This window comes from Hyla sarda, chromosome 12 (assembly GCF_029499605.1).
Source record: "Hyla sarda isolate aHylSar1 chromosome 12, aHylSar1.hap1, whole genome shotgun sequence".
NCBI classification, from domain to species: Eukaryota; Metazoa; Chordata; class Amphibia; order Anura; family Hylidae; genus Hyla; species Hyla sarda.
The window spans coordinates 70523078-70544601 of NC_079200.1; the positions used below are offsets into that span (position 1 = coordinate 70523078).

The 21524-nt window shown below is 46.5% G+C and overlaps 1 protein-coding gene across 5 annotated transcripts in view; it reads right to left on the reverse strand.

The window, feature by feature from the left end:
• Nucleotides 1-1912: 1912 nt before the first annotated feature.
• Nucleotides 1913-21524, reverse strand: part of CSNK2A1 (casein kinase 2 alpha 1) — a 35880-nt gene continuing 16268 nt past the window's right edge. For 3 of the 5 annotated variants that reach the window (XM_056548210.1, XM_056548208.1, XM_056548209.1), the window contains exons 4-13: nucleotides 20667-20768; nucleotides 14597-14647; nucleotides 14440-14499; nucleotides 14257-14340; nucleotides 14065-14175; nucleotides 11204-11305; nucleotides 7942-8042; nucleotides 6518-6666; nucleotides 6295-6420; nucleotides 1913-3410 (exon numbers count right to left, since the gene is read on the reverse strand). In XM_056548210.1, coding sequence (XP_056404185.1) covers nucleotides 3295-3410; nucleotides 6295-6420; nucleotides 6518-6666; nucleotides 7942-8042; nucleotides 11204-11305; nucleotides 14065-14175; nucleotides 14257-14340; nucleotides 14440-14499; nucleotides 14597-14647; nucleotides 20667-20768 — 1002 coding nt within the window. In that variant the 3' untranslated portion in view covers nucleotides 1913-3294. The remainder of the gene's footprint in view (nucleotides 3411-6294; nucleotides 6421-6517; nucleotides 6667-7941; nucleotides 8043-11203; nucleotides 11306-14064; nucleotides 14176-14256; nucleotides 14341-14439; nucleotides 14500-14596; nucleotides 14648-20666; nucleotides 20769-21524) is intronic. The other 2 variants (XM_056548211.1, XM_056548212.1) reach the window with 2 other exon arrangements.

The following is a 21524-nucleotide window of genomic DNA, read 5'->3' on the forward strand; positions in this document are numbered from 1 at the left end:
AACTTCCTGTTTGTGGCACATTAGTATATGTGAGGGGGGAAACTTTTCAAGATGGGTGGTGACCATGGCGGCCATTTTGAAGTCAGATATTTTGAAACCAACTTTTGTTTTTTCAATAGGAACCGGGTCATGTGACATCAAACTTATTGGGAATTTCACAAGAAAATCAATGATGTGCTTGGTTGTAACGTAACTTTATTCTTTCACGAGTTATTTACAAGTTTCTGACCACTTATAAAAGGTGTTCAATGTGCTGCCTATTGTGTTGTATTGTCAATGCAACACTTCTCCCACTCTTCACACACTGATGGCAACACCGCAGGAGAAATGCTAGCACAGGCTTCCAGTATCCGTATACACTGCTATATACTACTATATACACCGCAGGAGAAATGCTAGCACAGGCTTCCAGTATCCGTAGTTTCAGGTGCTGCAGAATTGGCTAAAGAGAAATTGGAACAGGACCCTCAGTTTACGCAGAAGATTTTGTTCAGTGATGAGGCAAACTTATGTGAACGGTGAGGTTAAACAAAACCACCGCTATTGGTCTGACACTAACCCACATTGGATAGATCCCTCCAAGATTGTTGGAACACAAATTTATGGTGTGGTATTTGGGGTACAAAGATAATGGGGCCATTCTTCATCAATGGAAACCTCAAGGCCACTGGATATGTGAAATTGCTACATGATGATGTGTTTCCCCCTTGATGCACTGAAGCTGGCACGTTCCCTGAGTTTTTCCAGCAAGATGGTGACCACCACATTATAGGTGTCAGGTCCGAGCATTCCTAGATGAACAGTCTCCTAGAAAGTGGATTGGTCGTCATGGGCCAGTTGAATGGCCCCCCCAAGGTCTCCCGATCTGACCCCCTTAGACTTTTATCTTTGGGATCATCTGAAGTCAATTGTCTATGCTGTGAAGATACGAGATGTGCAGCACCTGAAACTATGGATACTGGAAGCCTGTGCTAGCATTTCTCCTGCAGTGTTGCCATCAGTGTGTGAAGAGTGGGAGAAGAGGGTTGCATTGACAATTCAACACAATGGGCAGCACATTGAACACATTTTATAAGTATTCAGAAACTTGTAAATAACTAAAGAATAAAGTTACGTTAAAACCAAGCACAGTGTTTTTCTAGTGAAATTCCCGAAAAGTTTGATGTGTCACATGACCCTCTTCCTATTGAAAAACAAAAGTTGGATTCAAAATGGCCACCACCTATCTTGATAAGTTTTCCCCCTCACATATAGTAATGTGCCACAAACAGGAAGTTAATATCACCAACCATTCACATTTTATTAAGGTGCATCCATATAAATGGCCCACCCTGTATATGGCAGACATCAGGATAGGGAGGGGGTCGTCAAGGTCTGTTGGATTTCTCCATACTCAATACTTTTTTGTTTTCAGGTAGTCTGCCACAAGGGGTGTGTTTCAGGGTCTTTCTGCTCTCTGCCAGTCATCTGAGCATGTATGTGTGCATAAAAGGGTAGCTGTTAGCTACAAACTATCTCAAACATATGGCCAGCAGTAAGTTGTAAGCAGCATTTGGGAGCTTTCTTCTCCTGTCAGTCATATACACCAAAAGCTCGACCAGCTGTATAAATCCCCCAATCATGTGTATCCACATCCTAAAGAGTAAAACGAAACCTATACCATCAGTTCTAGTAGAATAACAGCCTTAAGCAGCAGAAAATATTACAAAGGTTTTCATTTTATATAACTGCAAGATTCATAAAGGGCGGGCATATGTTGTCCAGCGCCTCACCCAGATCTGTGCTCAGCAGACACATGAGGAACATACAGGATGGAGGGAAACAAAAAATAAACAACTTATTAACAGTAAGGAAAATTCTGCCCCCCCCTCACCCAAGAAAGTGGCTTACACATCGGACAGAATCTAACCTCGATAAATAAAACCATGTTTATTTACACCAAATAGTTCCAACATTAGATCTGTCACATGTGAAGGAAAAAGCATTGTCTGTGTCACTGGGACATCTCTTGCTGGACACGGAAATGGGATGGGTGCAAAGGAGGAGAAAAAAATTAAACGGTCAACAGATTTCTGCTGGGGTAACAAGGGAGAAAAGAGAGGGTGTCCCGAAAGACAGGTCCCCAAAGTAGATTAAGGGAATGACGTAAATTATCAGGGGAGGGCGTGTCCCTCAAACAACTTGGGTGTAGTTGGACTAAAGTGAAAGGCTAGGGTACCTGCTGGAAAGTAGGTGAGGAGTGAGGTCAACAGGACAAGCTCCTACTTTATCTTGGGGTGCAGGGAGGGGGTAAAGGACACTGTTTGCAGGACAACATCCAGGCCTATGGGAGAAATAATTTAATGGTGCCTGCAGGTAACAGTATCTCTCCAGGGAACATTCCCAATTCTGTGGACAGCTTTTCTTTGGAAAGAATGCAGGACGAGCCGGAAAATGTGTGTGGGGGGGGGGGGGGGGGGTGAAGTCTCCTTTCCAAGCATGCATTAACAGGGTACTATGAAAATTAGTATACATTGTTGTGTACGCCACCTGATGGCTTTATAATCCACCTGAAACTGGCCCGGCTCCTGCCTCTTTTTTTGCAGCTGTATATAGGAAAGGGAATGGTATCTGGAAAGACTCCAAGGTCTAAATTAGAATTTCTTTGAGATTTACCCCAATTCTCCTACAAGGACAGTAAAGCAACACAGGATCAAGTAAAACTAGTAGTGGATTTGCTTTTGCCACCATTTGCAGTTTTAAACAGAAGGACCATGCAGGGCCAGTGTTGTGGTCTCATTCACCCACAGAACTGGCATCAGTCAGTCATAGAGCCAGGAAGGGGACAGGTACAAGAGGTCCCTCACCCCTCTCTGCAGGTGGGGAACACACACAAAGGGTCATGATGGAGGGGGATTAAACAAAATATATATATTTATAAAAAAAAAAAATCTATTTAGGAAACAGCTGAGGAAAATCAAGGGTGGGCCAGTCCAGGAGCCACATCCCAGAGACATGAAGGCAACCTGTGGACCAGGAGCCGTAACAAAAAAAAAAAAAGGTAAAAAAAAAAAGAAAAAAAAAAAAAGAATATTCAGCCTATAATATTTTTTTTTTATATATAATGACGGAACTACTATAAATCCACAAGCAACTGCTCAGACACGGCGCGTCCAGGGGGCTTCTCTTGCTCTTTTGGGCAGCCCCAACCCTCCACATTTGGTGGGTGTTGAAGTCAGGACAAGGGGCCAAGGATCAGGGTCTCCTTCCCAGATCTGCTGCCCTCTCCTGACAAGGCGCCAGGACAATGATTCCCTACTGGGGGGCTCCGGCAGTGGCTGCTACGGGCGTCCCGAGGGTGTTGGTTGCAGAGATGACTGGTGATCCGGCTAGAGAACCCAAAGCTGAGGGAGTTGGCACCGTGGAAATCCCTGAAAGAAAAAGATGGATTAATGGATTAATTTGAAAAAAAAAAAAAAAAAAAAAACTAACAAATCCCCTCTCATTACACTGACCACAGAAAAAATCCAGACCTGCCCAGACCCCATAATTTTTTACATGTGAGGGCTTTATCATGCACATGCCCTAGGAAAAAACTTTGGGATTCTGTTCACGTTACAGAGACATGAGTATAAGTTTATTTTAATTCAGTACAGAATAGTGCATTGGACAACGCTTTCTAATGGTGAATTGTAAATTACTAAGATATTCTATATTGTCTATACAACGGGATATGCCACAGCCTTCCATAAGAGGTATACATTGGGAGTTCAGGTAACTCCGATATATACCTCTCTATATCTCCCTGCCTAGAGGCTGTTGTGTTATAACAGATCCCAGCCACCATCATTTACCATGTAGAGAGAGCAGCTCCTGAGCCCGCTCCTTTACTCCTAGCACCACCACGTTGTATAGAGACACGCCATAAAGAGTCAAATTATTAACAGACCAAATAATGCTGCTTTATTATGGGTATTTGACCAACTGTTTTAAAGGAGGAGAAAAGGGAGCTGCATATAGAGTTGAGGAGTGTTCATTTTACATACGTTTGTACATTCACTATAATCCACATTTAACCATGACAATGCTTTAAGCCCTCAAAACTGCTGTCTTATACAGAGGTCAGGGAGGGGATAGAATTATTATATTATGTTTGGGTGATACTAAAATGACTGACCAAACATTTGTCGTCTCAGCTGGCCTTCCCGCATGTGTCCCTGAAGCAGGCTTGTCTCACATGCTTCCTTTGCCCCTTTTTTCAGCTATAGTTGACAGCTCTAGTTTATTAATAGGATGCCAGAGCTTTCAATCATAGTTAAGAGGCGATGGCCTCTTTTGGTTTGATGCACCTTCTAGACACATGAAGTAGAATTAAATCTGTCATTACATAATGCCGACACCAGGTATCCATACACTCCTCTCCCTAACCTCTGTATAGGTCTGTCAGCATTTTTAAGGCTCAATATTGCTGACATTGCCTTTAAGGACATGTAACACCAGCATTAGACTTTTCGATCTTATGATGGGATACAGGCAATGTCAGAGAGGCAGACCTCTTCACCTAGGCTTAGCAAGCCAGAAACCTCTCCTTTATAACTGATAGTTTTAGCTACACTTCAATCATCAGTATTTATGACCATGTCAATTCTATTATAAGAGTCTAGACCTTTATAATATAAATCTCAGCCCAATTACTGTAATTGAATATTAATAGAAGAATTGATGTGTAAAATATTGATTTAGAAGAACAAATTTTTCCAGTGGAAAATACTGCAATATAAAGGACCAAAAACCTAAGACTGTAATGGAGGAATTATTTTAGTGATATCTACACAGCATGCAAGACTAAGTTATCATTTAGGTTTTGCGGTGTCTAGTTTGGAGAGACATGTTATTTTACAGGCTCAATGGGTAAATAGCAGGTTACTAGGGTGCTCCTTCTAGAGCTGTGCAAGTGTTCATACTTTATCAGCATATGTAAAAAGCTGTGCTGCTGCTTTTAGAGGGGATGGGTCACTAACTGGGGGCCCTCCTGCATTTGCTAAACAACCCATTTCTGCTTCTGGCTGTCTACTCCTTCAGACCTTAAATGGGCACTGCCACTAAACATGATTTTTGATATTTGATGCCAATTAACTAACTTTTGTAATTGGCTTCCATTAAATAAAAACATTTTATGTTTGTTTTTCTGATGTATACTTCAGGCCACAGGGGTCACCCTTCTTGGCCAGAACACATTCCGTCTGGTCAAAATCTTGTAATGCTTGTAATGGCAGGAGACCAAACTCAGGAAGTGTTTCTCTGCACTGAGCTTGATTGACAGCTGCAAAGATCCTCACTGAAAGCTGCAAAGAGGCTCACTGAAAGACGCAGACTTAAAGGAGTAGTCCAGTGGTGACTCAGTGGTTTACAACTTATCCCCTATCTTAAGGATAGGGGATAAGTTGCAGATCGCGGGGGGTCCGACCCCTGGGGCCCCCCGCGATCTCCTGTACGGAGCCCCGACAGCCCGCGGGAAGGGGCGTGTCGACCTCCGCACGAAGCGGCGGCCGACACGCCCCCTCAATACAACTCAATGGCAGAGCCGAAGCGCTGCCTTCGGCAATCTCTGGCTCTGCCATTGAGATGTATTGAGGGGGCGTGTCGGCCGCCGCCTCGTGCGGGGGTCGACACCCGCTATCTCGGCGGAGAGCCGGGGCCCCGTACAGAGAGATTGCGGGGGGCCCCAGCGGTTGGACCCCCCCGATCTCAAACTTATCCCCTATCCTTAGGATAGGGGATAAGTTTTTCACCACTGGACTACCCCTTTAAAGCTGCTGCACAGAGCCTGAGGTCTTCTATTCATCACAGCACTGCAACGATGTAAGGGTGGAAGTGGTCCCCCCAGCAGGCTTCAGTGATGTCATGCCTGCTGGGAAACACCCACTTTCTCCTGCTGGGAGATTTCACTATGTGAGCAAGAACAAAAAGGTATGATACACAGCTTTTTAAAGCTCTGATTTTTTTTTTTAATGGTGGGAGGGATGTTAGGAGTAGTTCGGCACCATAGCCTAAGTTAGTTTAGAAAATTTTATTAAGTGACAGGTACTTTTGTTAAAAAAACAGCTGTGGATCTTACTAGGACTAAGAAACTAGTCTTGTAGGTTTGTGGCCATTTACAGCAGTGTCCCTTGCACCTTAGATAGGAGTGAGGCATTTGATTCAGATTCATTACAGCCATTAAATCAATCGTGTTACTACAACTAAGATTGACACACAAATCCTTCACAAAACGCCACCACCAGAGGGAATCCTAAGCACGTTCCAATGACTGACCTGACTTATCACGGTTACTGGACTTGGGCTGGGACTGACCTGACATCATACTGGCGCTACTGACTGGGGTGCTGCCGCTGGGCATGTTTGAGGAACCCATCCGAGACTGGTCCTTCACAATAGGGTCTGCAGAACAAAGACATATGAGCAAACAAAGAGAGGGAGGGGGGGGGGGGGAAGAAAAAAAAAAGAAAACACGGTCACATGGACACTGAGCACTCACAGAAGTAAGGGTGGTCCATGGCTTCACGAGCAGTCAGACGCGTCTGGTGGTCATACCGCAGCAGCTTATCCAGGAAATCCAAAGCCTCAGGGCTAACTAAGTGCTGATTCTCGCTGTGCACAAAGCGCTCCCATCGCTTACGGGAATGTCTGGTTGAGTATACGAAAGATACAAAGAATAAGGAAGGCTGTACAAATAAAAGTGCCATACATTTAGTAGCAATTTCTGTCCTGAAAAAGTCGAATTTTGGACTTACCGTAAATGCTCTCTCGGAGCTTCCATTGGGGGACACAGGACAATTGGATTGAGGCCGCGGCTCGGGCCTGCACTTAGCTCCGCCCACCTCCCTGCAGTGTCCCTAGCTCGGGCGGTGCAGGCACATGCCACCCGGCTTCACAGTGGGCAGTTTCTTTGTTTTCTGCAGGTCCGGAGCTGCGTGCAGGTTACTAAATTGAGCCCGCGGCTCGGGCGTGTACATAGCTCCGCACACTTCTCGGAGCAGCGCGGCATTCTTCCTCGCCCTCCCCCTAAGCCGGAGCGGGATCAGACCGACCGCTGACTGGAGGGCCATCCTGGGCAGAGGGCAGGACAGTACTTGGACGCAAGGAGGTACAGAGCGTACAGGTGGGTTCGGAGGAACCGCCTGGCAGTTTGGCCTTGCAGCTTAAGCAGGCATAGTAGGTGACCAGCGCAGTGGTACCCTGCCGGAAAGAGAGGAGGGGGGGGGGGGGTGGTCGGGACTGGGGTCGGACATTAGGAAGCACTAGTAAGTCAGACAACCAGAGAGTACAGACTAGGAGCGAGCTCACCCAGGGTCCTGTGTCCGGGGAGAGTCCTGGAAACAGCTGGAGGAACCACAGTGGGTCAGCAGGAGAGGAGCTGAGTAGAACAGGAGTCCGGAGAGCAGCTGAGCAGAGCAAGGCACGTACACGCTGAGGTGAGGAGCCACTGAGCGTGTGAAGACACGTTATAGGGGGACCCAGAGGTACAGCCCCCAATGCGCACGCGTGCTCCCAGGGGATAGGAGGATGGAGCACGTGCTGAGAAGACTGGCCGTAGGTTTAGGGGGAGGGCCAGGAAGAATGCCGCGCTGCTCCGAGAAGTAGGCGGAGCTATGTGCGGGCCCGAGCCGCGGGCTCAATTCAGTAACATGCCCGAAGCTCCGGACCTGCAGAGAACAAAGAAACTGCCCACTGTGAAGCCGGGTGGCGTGTGCCTGCACCACCCGAGCTAGGGACACTGCAGCGATGGGCAGGGAGGTGGGCGGAGCAAAGGCAGGCCCGAGCAGCGGGCTCAATCCAATGGTCCTGTGTCCCTCAATGAAGCGCTCGAGAAATGCCGTAAATTTAGTAGTAATTTCTGTCCTGCAGTAGAGAAGCAGGAAGCATTACCCAAGAATGGGGTCTGAAGTAAAAATTACTCACCTGCCCAGGATATCATTGAAGCGTGGATCCAGTTCAATATTGTATTTGTCAATGTAGTCATAAAGATCTTCCGTCCCTAGTACTTTGGCTATCCTCACCAACTAAGAAGTAGAAGAGGAAAAAAAAAAAATGTACACTCAACCAGAATTGAACAGTAAAATGTGTTCTACAGGAAACAGCATCTGGTGAATATGACTGCAAAACAGGTTAACACTTCTAACCAGCTTTCCGGTGCTTCCATGGGCTGTAAAAGGTGGATACAGTCCTAGGAGACTCTTTCCTAGGACTGTATCCACCTTTTCCAGCCCATCTGAAATCTGAACTAATTTATGCAGGATAAGTCATCAACTGCCGAGCCGAGAAGTTCGTGACTAATCGAATTTACTGTAAGTTAGCTCACCTCTACTTCTAACATCTAAACTAGAGATGAGTGAAGTTACAGTGATTCGATTAATCACGAACTTCTCGGCTCGGCAGTTTCTGACTTTAGCCTGCATAAATGAGTTCACCTTTCAGGTGCTCCGGTGGGCTGGAAAAGGTGGACAGTGCCCTAGGAGAGTCTACAGCCCACCGGAGCTGAACTAATTTATGCAGGATAAAGTCAGCAAGCGCCAAGCCGAGAAGTTCGTGATGAATCGAATTATTGTAACTTCGCTCATATCCAAACTAAACTAAAGGTGTTTTGGATTACAGTCTCCTCAGAGAAGGCATCTACTACAGTCACGGGTCCTGTGTGGCAATGTTTCTAGGTAACTAGGACTCCATAATAGAGTATGTGTTGCAACATATGAATTTGTATGTACACAAATGCATATAGAGTGGGTTCATAGCTGTCAAGTAACCGGACATTGTTTTGTCTTCTGTATCCAATGGATTAGATATGCACGGTGTGGACAACAGACTTTTGTAGAGACAATCTTTTACTTATCCATGTCAGAAATATGTAGGATTTTTATTCTGATGCCTTTCTTGGAGAAGGATTAGCTCTAGAGCTGCAATGATTAATCGATAAATTCAATAACTGGATTAGTTGTCGACAAATCCCATAATCGAATAATCACCCGATTCGTTGTCCGCGGTCAGGAGGCTGCTGCAGCCTCATTGGCGATCTCCGGTTGAGACTCTCAGCTCCACCCTCCGATCAGTGTTACCAGTTAGGAGGCTGCTGCTCCTAACTGTGTCCTCCCCCGCCAGCATTTTACCTGTATTTTCCCCCACTCAGCCCATAAGGATCAGTGACCCTCCATTTTCTGCCGCCACCTCCAAGGCCCCGGGACGGTAGGTTAAGGTTCCATTACAGCGCACACTGTGCTGTGGCCCTGGCGGCCGGTGATCCTCCCAGGGCTTCCCTCCGTGTGTGTATCTGCTCTGCCCTTCACTGCTATACACATAGGGGGTATGAGCAGAGCAGACCGAGCATTGCACCTCTTCTACAGACCTTAGGGTGCAATGCTCTGCAGCCTGTACATACCCCCATATGTATAGCAGTGTGTACATTCCTATACAGGTGGGGGGTGTGCAGAGCATTGCACGCTATTCTGTACTACAGACACTAGGATGAAATGCTCTGCACAAACCCCCATGTGTATAGCAGTGTGTGTACTACATGACACCCTGCTATACAAATGGTAGTATGTGCAGAGCATTGCATCCTAGTGTATGTACTACAGACAAGGGTGCAATGCTCTGCACGTATCCCCATGGGTAGAGCGGTGTGTATGTAGTACATATACACTGCTATATACATGGGGGTGTGTGCAGAGAATTTGCACCCTAGTATTTGTAGTACTACAGAGTCTGTACTACAGACATGGGTCGGGTGCAATAAAAATAAAAAATGTAAATTAACTGCTCCCCCAATAAAAATTTGATCCCTTTTCCTATTGCTATGCAAAAATGTAAAATAATATATATATATATATATTTTATTTTTACATATTTGATACTGCCGCATGGGTAACTGTCTGAACTATTAAAATATTAGTAAATCATTAACATTTCATTTTAATAGTTCAGACAGTTACCCATGCGGCAATATCAAATTTACACTTTTCTGTACAGGATCATAAATAATGATCCTAAACAGCAACTGGCATAAACGTGTATATATTTAAAAAATAAATAAAAAAAATTGCTGCTGTTTGGTCACATTACATGCTTGAAACTTAATATGGCCATTATACAGTGTGGGCCATTTATATGGATACATCTTAATAAAATGGGAATGGTTGGTGATATTAACTTCCTGTTTGTGGCACATTAGTATATGTGAGGGGGGAAACTTCAAGATAGGTGGTGACCATGGCGGCCATTTTGAATTCAACTTTATTTTTTTCAATAGGAAGAGGGTCATGTGACACATCAAACTTATTGGGAATTTCACAAGAAAAACAATGATGTGCTTTGTTTTAACGTAACTTTATTCTTTCATGAGTTATTTACAAGTTTCTGACCACTTATAAAATGTGTTCAATGTGCTGCCCATTGTGTTGGATTGTCAATACAACCCTCTTCTCCCACTCTTCACACACTGATAGCAACACCGCAGGAGAAATACTAGCACAGGTAGTTTCAGGTGCTGCACATCTCGTATCTTCACAGCATAGACAATTGCCTTCAGATGGCCCCAAAGATAAAATTCTAAGGGGGTCAGATCGGGAGACCTTGGGGAGACCATTTAACTGGCCCACAACGACCAATCCCCTTTCCAGGAGACTGTTCACCTAGGAATGCTCGGACCTGGCAAATTCCCTGAGTTATTCCAGCAAGATGGTGCACCACCACATTATGGGTGTCAGGTCCGAGCATTCCATGTGTGTCACATGACCCTCTTCCTATTAAAAAAAATCAAAAGTTGGATTCAAAATGGCCACCACCCATCTTGAAAAGTCCCCCCCCCCCCCTCACATATACTAATGTGCCACTAACAGGAAGTTAATATCACCAACCATTCCCATTTTATTAAGGTGTATCCATAGAAATGGCCCACCCTGTACATTTTCCAAGTAGAATCAGCTGAACCCCCTTTTTTTTCGGAATTTTGACATTTTTTCGGATCGATAAAAAAAGATTTTTAAAATAATCATTAGCTGCAGCCCTAATTAGCTCCATACACTCCTGGCAATCTGATCCACACAGATTCTATTCATAAAATATCTACTATTTTCAGGCAGTCTCCCACAAAGTGATTTAATAACTAATCCTTTTTACAGAAAAATTAGAGAATCCTCTTTGGAAATTAATAAGTGATGCAGCATCTCACCTGATCATAGTTATCATGGCCATGGAAAAAAGGCTCCTTTCTAAAGATCATGCTGGCCAGCATACACCCCAAGCTCCACATGTCTAGACTGTAGTCATACATCTGCGAAAAACAACATAGTAAAATTGGACATCACAGCTCTGCAATGATGTATATGTTGGTTGGACCTGCACCCTATGTTCAATTGCCGTTTCAGAACAAAGGGTGGAAAGCCAACAAAATAAAATGACCAAAAGGAGGTATAAGCAGCACTTTTAGTTATCTGGCAGCTTCAACCACCTTGCTGCCCAATGAAGCATCATTCAACAGAAAAAAAAGTTGAGACTGTACACTATTTCTACAGTGTCCATATTATTTGGAGTCTATTAGATTTTTTGAAGTACCCAGCAGGAATGTTAGGTCTGGTCAATCCTCTAATGTGTAAGAGGCCTCCAGGGTTTCCCCTAGTAGCAGATGGAGCGGTTTGACATTACAATTCAACATCCACAATCCCTTTGTTTTAACCTCTTGTGGACATAGAGCGTATGCAGGCCTGTATATCCTGAGTATTTACGGTCCCTGCTGCTCGCCGGGCAGGGACTGGACTGGGATGCCGCAAATCACCAATCAATTCAAATCTGCGATTTTCCACAATCCTGGGCCAATCAGGTCCCCGGTGGCCCGGAAGAAAAAAATTTAAAATAAATAGGTGCAGCCATCATCCTTTAGTAGCAGGAGGTGGCACTGGCGCCACCTCACGATGGTCCTGATTCGTCGACCAGAATCCGGACTCCTGCTGTGGGGGTATCCCTAACAGTACCCGCACCACCCCTGTTCCGGAGGGCGAGAGCAGGGAGTTCTCACCTGTGGCCCCCGATCCTTGGCATCGTAGCCCCATGAGAGAAGTTGATGGCGGCAGGCAGATTTTTAGCAGCAGGAGGTAAGGCTGGCCTCCTGCTGTTGCTTAGCAACAACTCCCAGTATGCACAAAAGGGCATGCTGGGAGTTGCTGTTATGCAACAGCAGAAGGTGCAAGCACAACTCCCAGCATGCCCTTTGGTAGTTTGTGCATGCTGGGGTTGTAGTTATGCAACAGCTGGAGGCACATTTGTGCCTCCAGCTGTTGCATAACTACAACTCCCAGCATGCACGGACAGCCAAAGGGCATGCTGGGAGTTGCAGTAGTGTGCCTCCAGCTGTTGCATAACTACAAGTCCCAGCATACTCTGACTCTAAATGCATGCTGAGAGTTGTAGTTTTGCAACAGCTGGAGGCACACTGGTTGTGAAATACTAAGTAACAAAATTCCAGTGTTTTGCAACCAGTGTGCCTCCAGCTGTTGCATAACTACAACCCCCAGCATGCATGGGAAACCAAAGGGCATGCTGGGAGTTTTAGTACTATGCCTCCAGCTGTTGCATAACTGCAAGTTCCAGCATGCCTATTGGCTGTTCGGGCATGCTGATAGTTGATTTTTGCAACAGCTGAAGGCACACTGGTTGCAAAAACACTGAGTTAAATGAGATATACAGTGCTGAAAAACATATATAAGTTTCACATCGCGGGGCGTCCAACCGATGGAAGCTACGGCTGACACGCCCCCTCAATACAATTCTATGGCAGAGCCGGAGCGCTGCCTTCGGCAATCTCCCGCTCTGCCATAGCGATGTATTGAGGGGGGCGTGTCGGCTGCCGTTTCGTGTGGTGGTCGACACCCACTATCTGGCCAGTTAGCCGGGGCCCCATACAGGAGATCGCAGGGGGCCCCAGCGGTCAGGCCCCCCGCAATCTGAAGCTTATCCCCTATCCTTAGGATAGGGGATAAGTTTTTCAGCACTGGACTACCCCTTTAAGTCTTCAAGTAAACTCATTTTGCAACCAGTGTGCCTCCAGCTGTTGCATAACGACATACCAAAGCATGCACGGACAGCCAAAGGGCATGCTGGGAGTTGTTTTGCCCCCCCTCCTACAGGGTACATTCACACGGCGGGGTATACGGTAAGTTTCTTGGCTGCAAGTTTGAGATGCAAAGATTTCTCTCCTTTTACCCCTTGGCTCTACAAGAACATAAGAGTGTAGAAAATGAAGATTTTGAATTTTCCCTTTGCTGCTATTCCTGTGAAACACCAAAAGCATTTTGAATGCTTTGAGGGGTGCAGTTTCTATAATGGGGTAAATTATGGGGTATTTCTCACAGAAAAGACCATCAAATCAACTGCAAACTCAACTGGTCCCCGAAAAATTCTGATTTAGATTTTTTTCTGAAAATTTTGAAAATTGCTGCTATACTTTGAAGCCCTCATGTCTTCAGAAAGTAAAACAACATGTCAACTTTATGATGTCAACATAAAGTAGACATTGTATTTGTGAATCAATATATAATTTGGAATATTCATTTTCCTTACAAGCAGAAAGTTTCTAAGTTAGAAAAATGTCAAATGTTCAAAGTTTTCAGGAAACTTTGGGATTTTTCACAAAGAAAGGATGCAAGTAATAACGAAAATTTACCACTATGTTAAAGTAGAATATGTCACGAAAAAACTCTGATTCAGAAAAGGTAAAAGCATCCCCGAGTTATTAATGCTTAAAGTGACAGTGGTCAGAATTGCTAAAATGGGCTGAGTCCCTAAGGGGTTAAGGAAGATAAGCTGCAACCAATCACCTTACAACTGCTTTCTCCCCTTTCTCCATTTAGAGTTCATGCACAACCAGGTGATGCAAGTGTGCGTGTATAAAGGGGGCGAGAGAGAGAGAAGTTCGCCAAAGAAACGTTTGGATATCATCTAAAAAGCATGGCCAATTTTAAACAGCCATCAAGATGGAGGATTTACAGCCCATGCCACCCCAGTATAGCACCATGGCATAGTGCACAGTTGTCATACCTGATAATCAACAAGCAGCTCGGGTCCTTTGAAGTATCTGGACGCGACTCTCACATTGTATTCCTGCCCCGGATGATAGAACTCTGCAAGGCCCCAATCTATTAGTCGGAGCTGGAAAGAAAGATGAAATGTAGTTGTGATGCCAAGACCAAAATCCTTAAAGTAGGTCAGATGTGTTCATTCCCCACCTACCTTTCTGTGCTCATGGTCAATCATGACATTATGCGGCTTGACGTCTCTGTGCATTATACCCATACTGTGGCAATAGTCCAGGGCCTGCAGTAAGAAAAAGTTCATGCTAACTAAGCACACACCCAAAACACATACAGGAGCAACAAAAGGTGGTAAAGAAAAAGAAAATAGGCCACACCATACCTTTAATATTTCATACATGTAGAACCTAATGTCATAATCTGTTAAAGTCTGATATAACTGCTGTGGAGAGCAAGAAAAATTCAGTTACTAGTAAATGAACACTTAAAACTAAACTAATGTGAAAAACTGGCAGCAAATGCCATTTCTTAGTGCTCACCTTAAAATCTGTGTTATTGACATGTTCAAATACCAATGCCGGCGTTCTGGACTGTATGAGGATAAAAAAAAAAAAAAACAGATTGTACATTAACTGCTTTCAGACTCGCTTTTTTTAATGGAAAATGTAAAAAAAATAAAATAAAAATAAATAGATTTTGTAAGCACAAAGTGCCACAGATGTTTAATCCTTTAATGACAAGGCCTAGTTAGCATTAAGGTTGCAGCGATTTCTTATTTTTGCATTTTTCCTCATCGCCTTTTAAAATCGATAACTAGATTTTTCACTTCAGGTTCCTAAGAGGGCTTGTTTTATGCAGGGCCAATTGTTCTTGATAATGTTGATTGTTCTTCATTGTATGTCAAATTCTACAGAGAGGCCACAATAAATATTTGTGGGGCCAAATTGGAAAAAAACAAACAAAAAAATTTAGCACATTTTGGGGAGTTTAGTTTTAACCGCACTTTACAGTTTAAATAAAATGTTCTACGTAATCTTTGGATTATACGATTACAATGATACCCAATTTATGTTTTTTTTTATTTCACCACTTCAAAAAAAAAAAAAAAAAAAAAAGATTTAACACTTACTGTAAAATCTCTCTCGAAGGATCCGTTGGGGGACACAGACCGTGGGTGTATCTTGCTGTCTCTAGGTGTGACACTATGGTAATAAAAAAAAGTCGGCTCCCAGCAGGATATACCCGCCTTCAGGTTCTGAGAGAATCAATTTAAGTTCTAGAGCAATAGGAGGAGACCGTCAAGTCAAGAAGACCCAAAACTGTCCGAGAAGCAGAAGAAAAAACATAACTGAACACACCCTCGGACAGAGAACCAAAGGAAAAATCCCAAAAAGGGCGGGAGCTGTGTCCCCCAATGGATCCTTCGAGAAAGAGATTTTACGGTAAGTGTTAGAGAAAAGGAGATTTTTTTTATCGGCTCCATTGGGGGACACAGACCGTGGGACGTACCAAAGCCGTACCTTGGTTGGGCAGATAAGTAATCAGGCAGACGGCCGATCCACTGCCGCCTGCAACACTTTACGCCCCAGAGTAGCATCAGCCGATGCGAAAGTATAAACTCTGTAAAACCTCGAGAAAGTGTGCAAAGACGACCAGATAGCTGCCTACAAATCTACAAGGCCAAGGCTCTATTCTGGAGAGCCCAGGATGTCCCGACAGAACGAGTGGAATGAGCCACAACCTTGAAAGGAGGAATCCTCCCCTTGCAGCGATAGGCTTCCGAAATGGCAGACCGAATCCACCTAGAAATGGTGGCCTTGGAAGCAGGTTGTCCCTTGCAATGACCTTCCATAAAGGACAAAAAAAAGGAATCACACTGACGAAATGGAGAGATTGAAGGATAAGCCCGGACCACATCCAGCTTGTGTCGTAAGTGCTCCTCAGGATGAGAGGGAGCAGGACCAAAGGACGGGAGGATCATGTCCTCATTGAGATGAAAAGCAGAGACCAACTTGGGCAAAAAGGAAGAATCTGGCCGGAAAAACGACCTTGTCCTGATGGATCACCAGAAACTGAGAACGTCAGGAAAGAGCTGCCAGTTCAGACACCCTCCGGATGGAGGTGATAGCCACAAGAAACGCCACTTTCCAAGAAAGGAGGTGGAGAGACACCTCTCTAAGGGGCTCCAAGGGTGCACCCTGGAGGGTACTCAGAACCAATTTCAAGTCCCAAGGGGGAGGTGGTGACCGATAAGGAGGAACAGCGTGCGCTACTTCTTGAAGGAAGGTCCGGACATGAGAATTAGAAGACAGAGGCTGCTGGAAAAGAATAGCAAGGCCGAAACCGGACCTTTAAAAGGAAGCCGAGAGACAACCCCAGTTCCAAACCCAACTGCAAAAAGAAGACGGGAACCGAGAAGGTTACCGGAGAGAAGCCCTGAGCCGCACACCAACGAAGATAAGACCGCCAAGAACGGTGGTAAATTCTTGCGGAGGAGGGCTTACGAGCCTTGAGCAAGGTGTGAATGACTAGGAAGAGAACCCACGGCCCTCAGAACCACGGTCTCAACCGCCACGCCGTCGAATGTAGCGACTGTAAAATGGGGTGGCACAGAGGACCCTGAGCGAGTAGGTCCGGGCGGAGCGTAAGGCGCAGGGGAGTGTCGTCCAGGAGGCTGACTACGTCAGCGTACCACGACCTTCGGGGCCAATCTGGAGCTACCAGAATGGCGGGAACGTCCTCTGCTTTGATCTTCCTCAGCACCCTGGGAAGGAGCGGAAGAGGAGGGAACAAATAGGGTAGGGCGAACCCCGCCCAAGAAACCACTAGGGCGTCCACGGCAGATCCTGATGGTCCCGGGACTGACATCAACGGAGGGATCAAGCGATTGAGCCGGAACACGAAGAGAATGGAGAATTCCACTTCCAGAATGCCCCAGAGGTCGCAGAGCTGCACAAAGACCTCCGGATGAAGGGACCACTCGCCGGGGTCGGTGAGGACCGACTGAGAAAGTCCGCTTCCCAGTGGAGCACTCCCGGAATGTGAATCACGGAGATGGCCGGAACCTTGTTCCCCGTCCAAGTGAGAATCTTTGTCACCTCGGCCATGGCTGCTGAGCTGCAAGAGCCGTCCTGCGGATGTGGCGTTATCTGACAGAACACGGACAGGACAGGACTGAAGACAGAACTGGCAATGAAGAAAAGAAGAATCACCCGCAGTTCCAATATGTTTATCGGAAGAAGGGTCTCCAGGGGAGACCAGAGTCCCTGAACCCAGAGAAGGGGAAGAAACGACCGCCTTTGGAGGAGAAGGGGGGGAGGAGCCCGGAAACGAAAAAAGAAGCAATCCCACGAAATGGAGCCGAATTCGATCCGGTAACCGTTGGACACCACGTCCCTGACCCCAGAGTCCTGAATATATGGGATCCAGATGACTGAAAATCAAGAGACGACCTCTCACCCGAAAGAAACAGCAGGTGAGGGCCTTGCTACATGCAGAAGTGTGTTTGCGGTTGTCCAATTTGGGCGCAAAACGGCTGGACCGGTTGGAGTCAGACTTCCAAGACGGGCGTGCCCGGAACGAGGGAGCCTTCTTGTCCCGCGAAAGCGCCTGTCCGGACCCTTAACTGGGGCCAGAGGTCCGAAAGAACCAAAGGAAAAACGCTTCCTTTGGGAAGGAGGGGGAGCCTTATTTTAAGGCAACAAGGAACTCTTACCTCCGGATGCCTCGGAGATAATCTCATCAAGGAGTTTGTCAAAAAAGACGGCCACCCCTAAAGGGAAGCCCAATGAGAGGCCTTCCGGAAGCGGCATCCGCATACCAAGCCTTAAGCCACAGAGATCGGAGAGCCTATAGGTGACCCACAGCAAAGGCAGAACAACGGGCTGACTTTAGCGCTTGGAGAGCCAGATCAGGAAGATCCTCTGGGGGGGGGGGGGGGGGGGGAATCCCGCTGAGATATCCTGATGGGGGTTTTGGCACCGCTCCAACAGGGCCTTGGACACCCATGTCGAGGCAAAGATGGGAAGAAGAGAAGAGCCAGTTGCTTCCGAAGCGAACTTCGCTAAGATTCTACCTACTTGTCCGTGGAACCCTTGAAGGCGGCGGCATCTGCCAGAGGCAGTATAGTCGCCTTAGAGATCTGGGAGATTGGTGGATCCACAGAGGGAGGAGAAACCACCTAAGCGACAAATCCTTGTCAAAAGGATAACGTAGTCGCCTTCTTGAATTGTCTTGATTCCCGGGAACCTTTTGTCTGGATGTCTCCCTGCGGATACCAGAATGTCGTCGAAGTCAGCGTGAGAGCTGAACTATTGAGGTGCTGGCTTAGCAAGATGAAAGGATACTTCTGGATGACATCCGAAGATCCTGGGTCCTCTAAGTGAAAGGTGTCTCTTATGGCTGTCACCAATGAGTTCACCGTTGCAATGAGTCCGAGCGGTCCTCTGAGTCAGATGCCGGCTCGGAAGCCTCGTCCACCAGGGGAATGAATGAGCAGAGGTAGCCCTGGAAGTGGGTGACCCAGGCTGGGTACGCGGCTCTGGCGTGGCAGAGCGGCAACCCGAGAACGTCCTCTGGAGGAGCGACGTTTGTGCGCAGATAAATGGTGGGGGGGGGGGTTGGCGGGCCCGCGAGGGGAACGCTCTCGTCTATCTGAAGACTCAATGCAGACGAGGCACCCCTAGCACGCTTGTGAGAGCGTGAAGTACCAGGAGAAGAGAAGCGGCCCTCCCAGGTGTCCCGCAAGAGAAGACAGGCCTCAGCCACCGAATTTAGAATTGGGTCAAGTCAGCCATATACCGGGTCAGGGAAGAAACCCGGGCTGGAGTAGTGGCTGAACCCAGCGGGACCGTGGGGGGGGGGTCCCATCAGGGAGCACCCGAGGGTCTGGGGGAGCAGTGGAGCAGACAGGGCAAGAGGTCTAGGCAGAGCCAGACATTTTAGCATCACAGTGCTACAGATATAAGGCACTGAAATTCAGGTTTCTGCGTAGAGGGAGAATAGCCCTAGAGAGGAGACCTGTCCCATGAACTTTCTCCCCTAGACTGTGTTCCCTGTTAGCTGCAGAGAAAACCCGCTCCCTGCAGTCAGATACTGAACAGGCCAGCCAATAGGAAGGGAGGGGCGTGCCAGAAGCAAGGCACACGGTAACCGGCCCCTTCACATAGAAAAATCGCACCCACTGCGCTGATTGGATGCTCCTTCGTGCCCGAGAGCTCCAGCCCAGTGGGCGGAGCTACAGATGGACGAAGAAGAACGGTCATGGCGCCCGCTCCATGTCCCGAGCGACATGTCAAGTCCGCATAGCGCTCGGGGGAATAGGGCGGGTGGCCTGAACGCCGGCAGAAGTGAAAGTAAGCCGGCGCTGAAGTGCCCGGCTCGTAGCTGCGCCGTGGCTGATAACCACATATAAGGTGCTGGGGTAGTAGAACCAAGCATCCACACAACATAGTAAAGTGCCCCAAAACACATGCCCTACATATATGCCCCCTTAGGTGCCACTGCTCCCCCAATAAAAAATGCATAAATGTATAAACCAGCCCCATAAACTGAAGGTGGGGGAAAAACAGGGGGTCTCCAGAGGTTGCGAGCTCCGTACCTATGGAGAAAAAGTACTTACCTCAGTCAGAAGAACTTACATATGGAGTCTTCAGTGAAGCCTTCAGCCAGCTTATGGTCCCTGCATCACGCCTAGCTGCTATAGTGCGAGCGAGGCGAGCAGAGACATAAGGGGACCCGGACCCTTGAGATACCACCCAGGCGCTGGCCGTTGGGGAGGGGGGGGGGGGGGTTAACGGCGCATATACGCAATGTCTGTGCCCCCTTACTCGCAATGGGGAAACGGGGAACCGCAGTCCCCGAGTCCCCACCTGAATACAGAAAAGAAAAAGGAATAAAAAACTAACAGGTCCCTATACTAGGAAAACAAAACAGTAGACCTGGTCTGGAGCAAACCAGACCTGTCCACCTTCTTAGACACTAAGCTTAAACTGATTACCTCAGAGCCTGAAGGTGGGTATATCCTGCTGGGAGGAGCCAACTTTTTTTATTACCATAGTGTCACACCTAGAGACAGCAAGATACACCCACGGTCTGTGTCCCCCAATGGAGCCGATAGAGAAAATTTGTTTTGTCAGAAAATGACCATGCTGAAATAGGTACTCTGCCCCTAGACATCTTATCCCCTATCCAAAGGATAGGGTATAAGATGTCTTATCACAGGGGGGTCCTGCCGCTGGGGATGATTCCTAGGACTGTATCCACCTTTTCCAGCCCACCGGAGCACCTGAACGCTGGACTAATTTATGCAGGCTAAAGGCACTAACTTCACTCCTCTCTAGAAATAATCACACCTCTCTCCCCTCAGATTTTTTTTTTTAAAGGACCAAATAGGCTGAGTTTTTTGGGTTAGTTTGCAAAATTAAAAGACAGACCATTTTTATTAAACCCGTTTTTCACATCTTTAACAATCAAATTTCTTAATGAAGGATATTAGGAAAATGCTTAGTTTTTAAGGAAGTAGTAAACGGAGAAAAATTGTTTCTAATGACAGTAACGCTTTAACATCTGAGCCAATACTAGCACCACAGGGAGACAAAGGCAACTCACCACAGGATCTTTCACTATATCAGCCAGTGTGATGATGTTGGGTCCACCTCTTAAGTTCTCCAGTATCTTGATTTCACGCTTAATTTTCTTCTTCTTTACAGGCTATATATAAAAGGTGAAGATGGGAGGTGTAAGAAGAAAAAAAAATGAATTGCTAGAACAATTATAGCTCATTGGAGCATACAATCCGCTTGGCATTAAGGTCCCACCAGCATGAAGATGTGCAGCATTTACTACAGCCCTCCAAAAAAACGCATCAGTAATCCCAAACCTGTCACTTTCCATTATTAGCAAAAATATAACTCCCAGTAAGCCATGACACACTAACAAGACATGCTGGAAGTTAGTTTTGCAACAGTTGTAGAGCCTAGCGTTAGAGATCATCAGGTTTGGTAGAACTGGCTGACTAGGGTGTATGGGTGGGGTTTCTAACACTGCACTATTGGCAGATATTAGATAAAGAGGATTGGTACGTTAACATGTCAGACCCTATGTTCAAACAAGAGATGAACAGCAAAAACCTGAACCAGCAACCCCTTTTTTACAAAGCTTTATCCTTAAAGGGGTTAAGTCAAGATTTTAACCTTTCACCTGTCCAACAGATCAGTGATAAACTGCTCCATGGGGTCTAACCACTTTCACCTCCACAGAGCACTAGAACAGATGTCCTCCAAGTTAAAGGAGTACTCCAGGATAAGAAAACTTATTCCCTATCTTAAGGATAGGGGATAAGTTTCAGTACGTGGCCCCAGTAGTCCGCAGGAAGGGGATTTGCTGATCACCCCACTTAATACAACTATGGGAGAGCTGGAGGGCTGCATTCAGCAATCTCCGGCTCTGCCATAGCGCTGCATTGAA